Source organism: Siniperca chuatsi, linkage group LG12 (genome assembly GCF_020085105.1).
Source record: "Siniperca chuatsi isolate FFG_IHB_CAS linkage group LG12, ASM2008510v1, whole genome shotgun sequence".
Taxonomy (NCBI): domain Eukaryota; kingdom Metazoa; phylum Chordata; class Actinopteri; order Centrarchiformes; family Sinipercidae; genus Siniperca; species Siniperca chuatsi.
The window spans coordinates 15,272,488-15,287,790 of NC_058053.1; the positions used below are offsets into that span (position 1 = coordinate 15,272,488).

The following is a 15,303-nucleotide window of genomic DNA, read 5'->3' on the forward strand; positions in this document are numbered from 1 at the left end:
TTTTTCTGGCCTCTTGTCTTTTCCTTTTTACACCTCCATCTATCTCAGTGCTTTTGCTGTATGGGTTGCAACCCTCGCTTTAGTAAAGAGCATAGAAACATGGTGATATATCACGCCCATATTTGCTGCCCTAATCCTATTTCTTTAATGGGGACGTTCAAAAAAGCAACTTATCTTAAAGTCCCTTGGGGGCGTTCTGGTGTAGGCTATATTTTAACCAAGTGCAATTAACGACAGTATCAGCTTGTATCATTTAGAGGTAATGTAAAAATAATGGTAAATTATAGGGCCGGAATGACCCGTGATGGCAGGCCTCATATTCCCTGTAGCTTTCCACTTATTTTTAATTAATATCAGACAGTGTTTTCTATAGAAATGGTGTCACAGCACCTAAATAAGCCCAAGGTGTCTTCATTGTCGGATATATATATATATATATATATATATATATATATATATATATATATATATATATATATATATATATATATATATATATATATATATATAGTGTTTACATTCTTTCAAGCAATTAAATTAGAGTTGAAGTTTGTTAACCTAGTGTAACGAAATCCATCTTTTGTTTATTTTGCAGCTCTGTGTCATTGATCTCAAGAAGCGGAAATGTGTAAAGATTTTTTTTATTTATTTTCCAAGAACAAACACGATCAATAAATAACATGATTTACATTTCATATTGCACATTTTTTTTTCAAGTTAAAATATTTAAATTCATACAGTCATTGATATTTTAAATACAGAGATATAGAGTTATAACAGAGACTCTAGGGACAAAGGCCAATACTGTTTTCATCATTTAATTTCAGTGCTCGTTTATCAGCCCTTTGAAAAGCCTCTTTTTGAGTGGACCGTAAAGAAATGTTCTCCATCTCCATAATTCAGTCTTAATTTTGCACGAAATACAAATCATGAATTTTGGACTATTGGTGAGTATACAGGCCAATTTGTAGGCTACGTGACGGTCATCTTGGCTGTGTACATCCAGTGTTTTAACATAAAAAAAAAACATTCAGCAAGTCACACACACACAAAAAAGTGTTTTTAAAAAATAGCCTACCATCCACATTTCATGAAGCATTTTTCAGGGGCGATCAATAATTCAGTTTTCAGCTATCAGTAGGACTATCCATGATATTTGCAAAATATTTCACGATTTACAGTTCACGTGTTTTATAATTAACATATTGGTGATGTCCCAACAGGAACGAATAAAATAGCACATAGCCATTTTATTTTTTTTATTTTTTTTTACAGGCGCAGACAGATTGTACCAGGCTATTTTGTCTGAACCTTCGCCTTGCTCAGTCCCGTCATTGTGTGTGCGGAGTGAAGAGGTCCTAAAGGGATTACACACTCATGAAAATACTGGATTTGATATAATGAGGTTCAGCAATGTAAATAAAAGAGAGGCTACTGTATGTTGAGGTATTTTCCATTATCAGCAAACAAAATTTGAGGGGCTCTTTATAGGCTGCTTTGTGTGTAATATTTTAAAACCCTCCATCTGTCAAATATTATCATTATACAGTGCATTCTGTGTACCAGGACTGTCGCTTTGTTCCAGGTCTTTTGTATGTCTAATGACTTCCCTCCGCGGGTTGTTAGCACTTGACAGCGGGTCTCAAAACGAGGAACTTTCTTACAGACATGGATTCAAAGGAGCTCCATCTAGGTACATGATTGGCAATTTTTGTCATGATCCTCTCATTATTAACATAAAAATTGACACGAAAGACGAGGTGCAAAATTATATGCACCTTCTAGCTGATTAGGGGTGTCCCCACAGAGCAGAGGATGGGTGTTGGAGAAGCTATTGCTGCCAGAATCTTAGTCTATTAGGCCTAGTGAAGAAAGATATGCTGCTGGGCAGAAAAGCAGGACCTTCTGCTATCTAAGTTTAGATAGTATAATTAGCTCACGTTCGAATCTTTAAAATCAAAGGAGGCAAGGTAACCCACCCTGGGTCTGTCACGCTGACATTTGGACATTTGAGCCGCAGAAATGTGGAATGTGACTCAGCTGCAGTGTTTGGTTTCATTTGTGGGATTTGTAAAAACAAATAAATTAATTTGAAATGGCACAATGGAGGCATGGGGACAGAATGGATACGCTGCTTGGTTTGTTATTTTTCCAAATATGTATAAGTTTATCTTGCACAGCCCATAAAAATTGGTACTGGCACAGCACGAGGGCACAAGCTTTTAGAAAAGTTTTTTTGTGAGTGGCAAAATTTTCGGTGCTTAGCTATGCATGTCTTTTTCGTTATAAAGAGTCTTTTGGACTTCAATCTGACTTTTAGAAATTAATCTTCGTGTGTGTGTGTAGGTGTGTGTGTGTTTACAATGCTGTCTAATAAACGACTGCGTTACCCAGGTGTGGGTTTAAAGTAGGCCTATCCCCTAAAGTAGCACTGGAGCAAAATAGGAAACGGTCATGTAGGCTGCATGATGAGTTATCTGTTAAGTGAAGTTTCTTCTCGTTGGTCTGGCGACGGGACTGAGGTCTTGCTGAGAACAGCAGCAGAATACGGCAGAAATCCACTCTCGGATCTTTGGCCCGAAGCTGTGCAGGTAAAGTCAGCGCTGGCGCTCCTGGAGCCCAGCGCGCTCGCCGCCTGGCTGCTGTGGCAGCTGAGACACGAACAAGGCCCGGTGGCTGACGGGGCGCTGACCGCCGCCGCAGCCGCCGCAGCCGCCGCGGCCGCTGACGCCGCTGCAGAACTATTCAGGCCTGCGGGTGACTGGTAGAGTCCCGGGTGCCTGAAGCTGCACAGGAGCTCTGGCCGTGAGTAGGGGTGGGAGAGTGCTCGGAAGGTATCGAGGGGGCGGATGGAAGTGGCGAAAGGTGACGAGGCGGCACCGGTGGCGGCGGCGGCGGCTGCTGCCGTGACACCGACGTGCGGGTAGTAATGTAGAGGCATGTGCGAGTGGAAAGGGTAAGGTAGGCTTCCTGTAGCTGCCGCATGCGTCATCATGTAAGTGTAGAAGCTGGGGTCTGCCGGATGGGGCCAGGACATCGCCAAACGCTGCCTTTTATCCTTCATCCGCCTGTTCTGGAACCACACCTGCACACAGAGTCAAAACAAGGCCCATATTGAAGCTGCCATGTTGTTTCCAACCTCTAAATTTAGACCTGTGAAGAGTGTGTGGTTCAGCGTGTGCTCAGGACAGACACTGATGTTAAAATCTCCTATAAATGCTCTTGTCATTGAACATGAAAATGATCAATGATCAATTGTCGCGTGCTGCAAGAGTTAAATATGTCAGTCAAAATACTTTGGGGGATTTTTGCAGTTCAAAAGGAGTAGGCTATAAATTTAACTGAACACATAACTGCTGAATCGATTAACATGCAATGGGGGTGACCAATAAATAAAAGCCTATAGGTTAAAATCAAAATATCACATTGCAACATTTCATGGGCAGAAACACTGATTATGATGACTATATTTTCTACTGCAGAGTATTAAAATTCTTCTTCTTTTTACACCCACAACATTGTTTTCTCTGCACAAACACATTCACACACAGTGGACAGGAATGATGAAGAGGCATCTGTACCTTAATCGTAGTTTCGGGCAGATTCAGCGCTGCGGCTAATTCACATCTTCTTGGTCTCGAAACGTAATTTTCCCTGTAAAACTCCTTTTCCAGTCTTCCGATTTGTTCTCTGGTGAAAGCAGTCCGATACCTTCTCACTTGGTCGGAATTTGATCCTCCCGTTGAATTACCGTTCATATTCGCGAGGGAGTTTGAGCTTGTGTTGGAAGATCCTGAATTACTGTCTGAAAAACCTAAAAAAAAAAACCAAACAAACAAAAAAACAAATTAACAAACTGTTGTTAATATCGATAATGTTGAAATAATATAGGGTGCTTGTGTGTGGGCCTACAGTAGGCTATATTTGACACCTTAATGATAATAATAATAAAAATAGTAATAATAATAAGGTTGATTTAATCTAAAATTTGTCAAGAGGCAAATGCAAAGCATTTCTGTTAATATTACTTTTATTAATATTACATGTGTCCATTATAGTAGGCTATAATAATAGTAATAATAATAATAACAATAATAATAATCGTAATAATAGTGATAACAGTAGTAGTAATAATAATAATACAAATTTAATTTTGCCTGTTTTTATTTCGGTTTTTGTAAACAGAGAGAAGAATAATAATGGCCGTTATATTAACATCAAAATATAGGCCTAATAGCAGAAATAAAAACACGATAAATCTGGAGTAAAATGAAATCTTACCTTTGTTGTTTTCCTTGTGCTGGCTCGGGGAGCGATGCGCAGGGCATCCCACCTCCACATCACTGTTAATATCTGAATCTGGCGAAACTTCGGAGTAAAGGCTCATTTTCTTCCTGCTTTCTGACGATGAAATTTCCGCCGAAGATGTATTTTCACTGTTGTGGTGTGTTCCGAAAAGACTGTCAATTTCAAATTTGCCTTTCGTCGGGATGTCCCCAAGATTTCCATGGAGAGAAGCCGAAGTTATTCTCGGGCTTAGCCGTCCGCTGTGCTGAGAGTTTTCCAGGGCCTCCAGCACTGAATTTCCAGGCGTGTCTGCGAGCCTCTTCCCTGCGACGGGACTGTGCAGACCTCTCTCCATCAATATCATCTCCTTTCTTATCCTCTCCATCATTAAGCCGCGCAAGGCGAAGAAGAAGAAAAAAAAACAACCCCAACAACCCCACAACGCTTGTCCAGGGGGCTGGAGCACCAATGAGTTGTATCGCAGCTAAATCCGCATGCAACTCAGCAACTGTCTCTAAATAACTGTCTCTAAACCTTTTTATAAGCAAGACGCAAAAAATGAAAGAATCTGAATGCAATCGACGAGCGACTGCTCAAAATGAGCCGTGCATCCTCCCCACAGCGGCGAAGTGTCATTCATCAAAAGTGGTTGCTGTTCGTTGTTAAAATGCTCGGCTGACGTTGCTCCAATGATCATTTATTGTAACAGGTTTATAAGCAAATAAATAGGAGAGGGCTGTCACTTGATGATGGAGGCGGCCTTCGGTCAGACGAATAATATCCAAGTGGAGAGGAAGAGGAGTGAGGAGCGAGGTGCTTGTCCCTGGGTTGATCTCTGAGTCTGTTTTAGATTGCTCTTGGGTTTGGCCTCTTGGGTAAAATTGACAGTCTGATTAATAAAATGAGCGGTGCAACATTTCCCTCTTCATTTAGGAATATTATTATGCTTTGATTCTCTATTGTTTCCCTCCTCTCTCTCCGCCCTCCCTAATCGTTGCTCTTTTCTTTATTCTCCTTATTTAATGTTTATTTTCTACCATTTTTGCGACTTGATCAGAATGCGAAGTGCATTAGGATTACGGTGCACGTTTGCGATAAGAGATTAAGAGTGTTCTTTTCCCTAGTTTTTAACACCATGTTGTTGTTTATTAGTGCATTTCATATTTTTCTCCCCTTTTTTTTGGATTTTGCTCCACACTTTCTTTCTTTATTCGTCAAAGACACATTTTGATGTGGTGATAATGCTTGCATTATTACGCGTTTACCGACATCAGCACACACTTATATATTTATAAATGCATATAGGAGTAGTATATTTGTATGTTAAGGTAGGCTACTCTAAAAAAAAAAAAAAAAAACGTGTCAGTAATCTTTTTTTGATTTAACGATCAGTAAGTCAGTGTTGTCATTTTGAATGAAATTTCGTTACAGCTTATTCTTTACATTCTTTGTTTCATTGGCTTTGATGTTACATTTAAACGAATTACTCAGATTTCAGAGCTTATATATATATATTTTACGTTTTTAACATAATCTCTTATCTGTTCAGTTATTTCCTCCCAGTTTCCGTCTGCCTGTGTGTCGAAACCTTTTATTAGCTGCATGGTAGGTATTTACAGGAAAATAACGGGCACATGTATGCATCATACTAACTATAACTCGATATGTAAAGACATAACACCCATGCATGAACTCCTGGTTTGTAGATGTGAAATGACCATAAAGGCACCGTCAGATCCTCTGTGCGTCCTCTGGCGCCTCCTGCAGGTTTTAATATTAATTGCTGTCATTGATATTAGCTGAAAGGGAGGTGTGGGCTGTAGTTTACCTGATGTCCTGACTTGTGTCTGTCCTGAGCACTCTGGGAACATTTTCAGCCAATATTAGTGTATGTGTCAATGAAAAATGTAGATAATATAGATAGTTATTTTAATTAGGCTTCTGCAAAGCCATTTTAGAGGAACTGGAAGCTGCTGTAGAGCCAAAGAGCCATTTCCTTAACCTGACACTTTCTGTCCTATTTTTTTGTAATACTGGTGAGCAGTATAATGGGGTTCAAAACAGAACAAAATCTGCTGTCCTCCCTCCCCTCTGGGATAACGCAGAATATGAGACCAAATATTGACAGACATAAGGCTTCAGGAGAAGAACCTATTGAAGCTTGAATTTCAATATCAACTTACTTCATGCAGCTAATTTAAATATATTTCAGCCCACTTATTCATTTGTTCAAAAAAAAAAAACAGTGTTTATGTAAACTAATGCTCGAATCTTATTTAGGAGAATCATGTTTTACAACTTGCAGGATAAGACCAATTAATACATTTTTCACTGAATGATACTGAAGTTAAACGCACCCATCGCTTCGTTAGTGAACACAATATTTTCTTTTATTTTGGAATGAAAAAAATAACATTTGAACTCAAGTAAGACACTGGTATGCAGTCTCCTGTAAGAGCTTTGAGAATTTACATTTAGGCTTACTATAATTAGGTCATTAGCATACATGTACTGGATTAATTGTGCAGCTGATGAATTGTTCTATGAAGAGAGTTGTACCTAAAGAGATATTTTTACTTTGCAGATCCTTCTGTTTGATTGAAGACATCAAGTGATGTTCTTAAATTCATGTGTTCATATGTCACTGTCATCTCACCAGTATTAGGATTATCTTTTCTGTTTGAATATTAGGTCAAGATAAACACATAATTAAGTTCCTAAAGCTATAACAAATATTCACTTTTCAACGTTGTGATTTTCTTTATCAAAAGATGGAAATGTGTTATTGGTGTTGCAGTGAAAGTGTGTATTTACACATGGCATATTAGTGAAGCAGTCTTTCCCCCACTCTTCTGCTACATTCATACTTGGACATGAAGCCTGTCATGTGGATGACTTGAAGTGGCTCTCGGGCTTTTTTTGAGAGGCTGATTAATGGCACAGATGCATGTTACTTATGCTGTTCAGTTGAAGTGTGCAGTTGCACTGATGAACAGTAGCACACTCTGAATGGACCTTTGCTTGTACATATGTTAGGAACATTTGGCGTCTACAGATTTGAATCTGAAGTTTGAGAATTCAAACAGAATCAGCCTAAATCACAGCGTTGACGGCAACGTTGAAGAGTGCAAAGGTCACAGGGTTTCTCAGCATTTAAGGTGTCAGTTTTCTGTTTTGTACTTCACAGTTACCTTTCTCTGTCATGTGGAGCCATCAGTTATTAAACTTTAACAACATACTGAGAATTTGGGCTTGTAGGAAGTAGATTCAGGATGGGCAAACATTTTCTGGTGAAGACTTCTCTCTTCACTCAAACTGTAGGTGATGGAAGGGGAGGGGTGGAAAGAGCAGTAATGAAAAGTTTTGTGGGCATAATTTGTTACATCTCACCCTTTCATTTGAGCATTTTTTCTGTGGTAATAAAACTGTAATTTCTTCATTTATGTAATGAAATAAGCATTAGACAAAGTGAAATGAATTGCATTGAAAGTCATGGGATAAACACTCAGGGACCAGTCCTGGGCATAATGATCAACCCTAATGGAAAATGAACACTGTTCAAAAATACAATTATTCTTTATTGACATTTATAAAAATGAATATGGAACACACCAGTCAGGTGTAAATCTGTAAATCTGGCTAGATTTCACAAGGAGGAGCAAATCAAAAAGGATGGTCATACATTTCATTTATTGATTTATAAGGACAATGCACATTAATCAACATTTCTGTGAATGTGCCGGTGTTATCCAGCCGACTGATTTTCAACTGCAAGATGTTTTAAACCCAATGAAGTGACGGATTCAGAAATGCAAACAAATGCAGAAGTGGCAACAGCAGCAACAAAATCAGCATTCTCAAAACAGAAAGCATAATTACATAATATAGTGATAACATCCACTGTTAAGTGTATTTGTCCATGCAAAGCAACATGAAGAAACACCACACAAATGAGCAATAAGCTGTTGTTAATAACCACATTTTGCACACAGTAGCCATGTATAGCAGGAGTTAGCAAGATGAAGAACAACAACAAATACCAAAACAGTTTAATTGAATTTAAGTGAAAATCAACAGTCTTGGGGAGATGCTTGGCTGATTATCTGTTAGATGGCTACTGTAACGCCATGGGAAATCAGCATAACCGTGAGCTAGCCAAGGCCACGAGCAGGTAAATGCTACTAGGCTCACAACTGAGCTTAAAGAAGCTATTGTCAATCAAGCAAAAGGTGTTTTTCAGTTATTCTGCTGATTGGACCTCTGATCAGGTTGAAGGCGAGCGAGCTATGATGGGAGTTACGTGATGTCATAGCATTCAATCTACCTGTAAGAATGATGGTGTAAATTGTCCCGCCCTAACAGGAGAGTCATGGAGATGTCAATCAAGCTCAGTTTGAACACACCCACACAGTCCTGAGAAGAGTTCTAATCAGCCAAATGATTAAAATCACCTGTGTGGGTTTACTAAGCATGTGCAAGGCCGTATAATATTTATTTAGAACAATAGTTTTCAATAAGTCATCGATCCTGACTTGTCATAGTAGGAAAAGCACAGGTGTTGCTAACAACATTAACGATGGCTCTGTTCTATTAAAGTGTCCCAGTCAAGTCATGACAGTGTGACAGTGAGCCAGCATGCACACCACCAGGACCCTGAGACTGAAGCAACTAAATGGAATTCAGCCATCATTCATTTTATTAGTATCACCTATGCTTTTTCTACTGTGACATGTCAAAATTCCTTCTGTGAAAAAGCCATATTAGAAGCACATTAGAAGATGTGGGATTACCTTGACTGTACTTCCAGTGAGAAGTTGGTGGGGGTTGCGCAACCTCAATACAGTCATTGTTGTTGGCCGCGGCATCAAGCGGCCATTAGATGAACTGCACCTCAGGGTACTTCAGTGGCTTCAACTTGGTGGCTCCCACTTGGACTGTACAGGGGTGAATTTAGGGCCCCTGACAATAGGACCATACCTCTCTGAAGGGCTACTTTAAGACTGGGACCCCTACCAGCTCTCTGAAATTTAGTGCAGTCAGCAAAACTACTTTATGTGCTGATATTCTTCGACATTATTTGTTGAAAACGTAATGATGAGATCAGGAAGATTTCAAATGCTGCACTGTATTTGTCAATATAAATATCAGCCAGTTAAACAAAAATGTGACCCATATTCAGAAATCCAGAAAATGTAAACATAAATGAGCATCCATTTACCACACCATCTGCAAATTTTATCACATTTACTAAACCATATACAGTATACTTATTGTTACTGCTGATCATCTACCAGGCATGTTATAGTGTTCTCCTGGTCTCCATTTATCAGTCAACTGGCAGAGATTTGAAATCCATCACAGTGACCACGACCATCTGCTTTTATTTTGCCAAAGTTGCAGTATTGCTTTGTTTTGAAGCAGTGATGAAGTGGTCATTAATCATTTGACTCCTTGAATTTGACTCCATCATAGCAGCTAAGTAGAAATAACTCCACCCAAGCTCCTCAAAACCCTAACAGTGTACAATCATTTGGGCAAAATGACATGTGAGCAGTCCTTTACCATTAATAACTGCAGCAGAAAATGCAAAACGAAAGGATAATCACACAACATACGCATATGATGCGTCACCTGTAGCCAGAATGGAAAAAGTGCATGTTATCTGGAGTAACATTGGAGGGATTTCAGTTCAGCTGTCATCTGGCCTTATCTGGTCATACTTTAAGGACTTCAAAAAGCTCATATTAAGTTAGGTATCTGTATAACTAAGCATATTTGAATGGCTCTTAATAATTCAACCAATGTGTTCATGAGATGACAGCTGTGAAGGTGTGTGTTAATACTAAATGAGTCGGATAAATACAGGAAGTTGAAAGAGCAGGTCGTCTGCACCTAAAAGCACATTCCAAACATTCCTTTAAGGGTTAATAGAATTTGAATTGTTTAGTCTTTTAATGTTTAAAATAATGAAATTGACAATATATGATAGATGATGATTATTGAGTCACTCCTTTTCAGGAAATCAGTAGAAAGCAGTAAGGATATTGCTGGACATGTGGTGAATAATCATGCAAAAGGGGTTAAGTCAAAATTGAAATGTAAGAAGTCCTGTTTTTTTATTTTTTATTAATCACCAGTGTTGCCAGATGCTGCATTTACTGTGTGCAGAGCAGAACTGAATCATTGCATAAAAACTGAAGTGGGACTGAGTGAATGTCTCATCCAATCTCTTTACTAACCAGCAATGATGTCACTGCTTAATCCGAACAGATTTACCAACAAACCAAAATGTAGATATGTTGTTCAAAGTCTGTTAATAGATTGCAGACTTATCGAAGCCATTGCACATTAAATATTTAGATAGACTTATTTTTATATATATAATCGACTTCACTCAGGAATTGGACATGGAGAGGAGACGGTTAAACATTATGCTTTGGGTTTCTAATACTTTATTTTCATTGACATTCCTTTATTTCCTTCTTACTTTGATAAAGCCAAACTATGGCCTGTTTGTTTTGAGTGGTCTTTTAACACTTCGAAGTAACTATTTGGCGTTTGCTTCCTCTGTAAAGGTTTCCAGATAAATTCCATGTGCTAGAGTTGTGTATCACCAGAGTCTGTGTGCCACACTGTCCCTTTTCAAGTACTCTTTACTTTACACAGTGGCCTCTGACTAACTGCTAATCTATAGTAAAAAACAGCAGTCATCAAGACACTAAAAGGACATTAAATGGTATGTATTGGGTAGATATGGAGATCAGTCACTTAAACAACACCATGAACTCTATCCTCCAACATTAGAGTCAAATAGCTACTGGACCACAATTTGCATCTTACTTCACATGTGTAGCTAATAAGCTCAAATCAGTATGTAAAACTATGTCCAACTGTTGAATACACTGTATGTGGTTGCAGAATAATTCTATGTTTTGCATTCATGCTACGTTTATTTTCTTTTTTCAGCACAGGCCGGCTATACAGTCATACCCATTACAGGATGCATAGTTTATCTGTCCTCTGCTCTGAGAAATATGGACTTATATGCCTTGCTTGTGGAAAGTCTGTTGACGTGAGAGCACATTGTTACATAGATAATAAATAGTTTAGTTTAAATTCCCCAATTTCTACATAGGAAAAATATTTTTGAGAATCGTATCATTCTGATAAAAAGACGACTGATGTGCCAGTGAAAAAGAATCATTTAAAATTATGCTAAATGACAACATTAGTGGAGCACTTAAGCACAAAGCTGCTTCTAACTGATGGAGGCTTTTTTAGGGATGCTGAAGCACCCCCCCCACCCCCAATCTGTGAGAGCGCTTCACTTGCTTTGGTTTTTACATCAGATGTATCTCTGATGCAAATATCAACCTCCACAGTGGGCTGAACCAACTCATTAATTAAATGTTTCAGTGTTGAATGCTAAATGAAGCTGTTTCTTTATGCCAACCCCATGCTTGCTCACTGTTCTGTTAAGACAACTAATGCCATTGCTCATGTGCGGACTTCTTTCCTTAAGTGAGACGGCCATCTAGTGGCGACTTCTTGTCAGTGCAAACAAACAAACAAAAAAAAAAAAAAAAAAAAAAAAAACAGGAAAGGGACCAAACTAATTGTTTCCTTAACAAACAAAATGAAAAATCGTATTCAATATTAAATCAGATGGGCACGAGGGAGAATTACATCTGATTATTGCAATATTGAGTAGGCTACGATTCACAACTATCCCAAATGTTACACTGACGTGGTGAGTGGTTGTAGTTCTGTTTGTTTGTATTTCATCACTGGAAGGCATACAATACATTTCCTCATGGCCAGCATCGTGAATGGTGAAATAAATTACATATATGGCTATAAAGTTAGTAAACTATGTTTTCTAGTGTTTGTAAATTTGAACAATCACTCATGTTTCTTTATCTTTAAGTGAGTCGTTTTCCTGCTTCCTCGGTTTTGTCATTAACAAACTAATTGTAGATTCCCAGTAAAAACTCAATAGCTACTTGTCACTTTGGTGGGAATGTGCTTTATGGGACACTGATGATGAGGTGACCCCGGAAGTGACGAATAGTAACTGCTCAGTGGTGGAAGAAGTATTCAGATCCTTTACTTAAGTAAAAGTACTAATAACACACTGTGAAAATACTTCACTGCAAGTAAAGGTACTGCATTCAAAATCTTAAGTAAAAGTATGTAAGTATTATCAGCAACATTTATTTTATGCAGAAAAATGGTCTCTGTCAGTGTTTTACTATTATTTCTGATGTTTCTGGATTAATATTACTGCTGCATTCATATGTATGTTGCATTTTACTGCTGTATATGTTTAAGGTTGTGCTAATTTTAGCTACTTTATATACTGTTGGGTAGTTTAATCTACAGCAATTCATCATATTCTTTAAGATCATCATATGTTTGTAGCGTGGATGTCCTGTGAGAACCACGTATCTCTAAAAAGTCAACTTTTCATGAGCTCAGAAAAACAGGCCTGTTTTCAGCTTTGTGACCCATTTTCCAGCTAACCCAAGGGGGGTTTAAATAGTTTTATTTAGCTTAAGAAGTAGGAGAATTTTTTCAACCCATTAAGGAACAGAAATAGTCAAATCACCAAATTTGGAGATACATGGTTTTCACTGGACAGGAAGTGTATGAAAAATAGTTATCTGAAAAGTAACTAAAGCTGTCAGACAAAAGTAGTGGAGTAAAAATATTTGCCTCTGGGATGTAATGCAGTAGAAGTATAAAGTTGCATGAAATGGAAATACTCAAGTAAAGTACAAGTACCTCCAATTTGTACTTAAGTACTTTAGTAAATGTACTTAGTTACACTCCACCACTGGCACTCAGTATAATGTAGCACGATACTTAAGGAGGCTCAACAATAATATGAATAGAATGAACTTTCAATCTAAATGTAAATAATTAGAAATGAATGTGTAGATCTATTAGCATTCAGCAGCAGCATTTCATTATAAAGTGCTCCTTATTACAGATATCACAATTTTAATAAACATATCTCGAAGTCTATTCACAGGCAACTCATTATTATCTGTAGTCTTCTAGTCTCATTTATTCTACTTGTTGTTGATTCATTAAAGGTAGTCCCATTTCTTGGTTACCTAAATAAAACGTTTTGGGCTTATTGTTAAATCTTAACAGTGTGGTCATTTTAACGTGGCCTTGATGAAAATGTCTTTCAGCGTACGATGGTGCAAACTCGTAACTTAATTAACCAATGCAGCCTCTGGTTACGATGGTTTGAATTAGTTTATAATCTATACATTTAGGCACTTTTACCGACATTTTCCGTCCAGTGCAGAAAGCGCAGACGCTGTTCTTCTAAAGTAGAATAACTTTGTCCCAAAGTGTGATCACTTGCCTTCACTTCAAGTTTCATCTCGGATCTTAACTTAGAAAGCTGAACAAACTCATTAAGCGCGTGGGAAACTAATTAATAGATCTACACTGAGAGTGCAAATCCGTCTAATTTCTCCTGTTAAATCTCAGCTCTTTTCTACACCAGATTATTATTATTATTTTGAATTATTCCGTTTCGATAGCCTACCGTCGTTTGCTTGTCAGATTTCTCGCATCATCCACCAAACAAATTGTTCGTTTTTTAAAGAAGTTCTCTGATGAGTATAATCCAGAGCTGCAGCCGAACACATTACACACATTTGTAAACCTGCTGTGAGAAACCCTCTAAGCTTCTAGTCTATTACTGTTCAACAAGTCTGTACCTGAAGTGAATACAGTTTTCCAAATGGACATAATTAGGACACAGAAAATCACGTTGTACTTGTTTCAAAGGGTCTGCTTGTGACCCGACCGTCTGCAGTTTACATGTCTAAATGTCAGTTGTATTAAATTGAATTAAACTGTTTCAAAACAGTGTTGAGATTTCAGCACAGATTCAAGGCAGCGTTTCTCAGCCCAGAGAACTTGAACGAGGGAAGCAGCAAGTTTATTACCAAGGACAATAGACGGCAGATAGCTTCCTTTAAAGGGCCTGGAAACAACCAGACTGAAGCTCCTCAGTTTGGCTCCTGACGCCCTAAACATGAAGGACGAAGAGCAGTAAATGACACCAAAACGGAACACTAAAACTTCTCCTAATTTTTTAATTGTGGGAGCCCGTCTACCTCTGTGACATAAAGGCTATATCCTGCAGACTTAGGTTAACTTTAGCAGCAAAACTTTAATGTCACAAATACAAAACTTCTGTATTTTGATCATTTTTTTTAAAGAGACATTTTCTTTAGAGAACTCATGCGTTGGTCTATAGGAGCTCTGCACAGTTTATGACAGATTAAAATGACGCACACTGGCCATTTGCCGGCCAGGACTCAGTGATAACAGTAAGTTCAAGTTTTCATTACGATGAAAAGATTGTTTAAATTCCCTTTCTTTTACTTGGAATTAGTCTGTTCACAGGTTTTCTGATGTGATAAACACTTTTTAAAAATCCAATTCATAGCCTGCTGCTCACGTTTAGCTTTATAGGGGCTACTGTATAATGGGATGCGATTTAGACATGTTTTTGTAGGCTATCTCGGTAGTTAGGCCTGAATATTGAAAACACATTATATAAACTTTTGAATCTAGCCTAAACATGTAAAAGCATAGTTTTCTAAACAGAACCCGGTGTAGCAGGTCCAAATAGTAAAAAAAAAGCTTTAAAATAATAATGATATTGCCTTTATGTAATATTGCTGTCTTTTGTCTCTTTATTTTGTATATGTTTTTAGATTTAGATCTGTTATGTTCAAACACTGTTTGTTTCGGTATTCTTTAATTTTCTACATAATAATTTTCTTTCTTTTTCATCTCTAAAATGAAGTGTCGCTATTACACACGTTTTGCCAGCTGTTTTATGTTTGTTTCTTCCATTTAAACGTACGCGGATGAGTAATTTGCAACAAAGACATGTTTGTGTAATTTTCAAACTGGTCTTAGCCTTGACTTTCTTTTTTTTACGTAAGCAGTAACTCTAGAAAGCCCCAGTGATGATGGAAA

At 37.9% G+C, this 15,303-nt stretch overlaps 2 protein-coding genes across 3 annotated transcripts in view; one reads left to right on the forward strand and one right to left on the reverse strand.

Annotated features, from left to right (window-relative positions):
* hoxd11a (homeobox D11a) overlaps window positions 1-15,303 on the forward strand; it is a 34,859-nt gene that overhangs the window by 6,102 nt on the left and 13,454 nt on the right. The window lies entirely within an intron of this gene.
* Window positions 626-5,344, reverse strand: evx2 (even-skipped homeobox 2). The gene is made up of 3 exons (XM_044216342.1): window positions 4,282-5,344; window positions 3,582-3,814; window positions 626-3,085 (listed from the first exon to the last, which is right to left on the reverse strand). The coding sequence occupies exons 1-3, from the start codon at window positions 4,673-4,675 to the stop codon at window positions 2,474-2,476; spliced, it is 1,239 nt and encodes a 412-aa protein (XP_044072277.1). The 5' UTR covers window positions 4,676-5,344; the 3' UTR covers window positions 626-2,473.

Coding starts and splice junctions, on each gene's coding strand:
- evx2 (XM_044216342.1), bottom strand. CDS start 4,675: ATGATGGAGAGGATAAGAAAGGAGATGATATTGATGGAGAGAGGTCTG. Junction 3,815..4,281: donor GCACAAGGAAAACAACAAAG/GTAAGATTTCAT, acceptor TTTTTTTTTTAG/GTTTTTCAGACAGTAATTCA. Junction 3,086..3,581: donor TGCCCGAAACTACGATTAAG/GTACAGATGCCT, acceptor CTCTGTGTGCAG/GTGTGGTTCCAGAACAGGCG.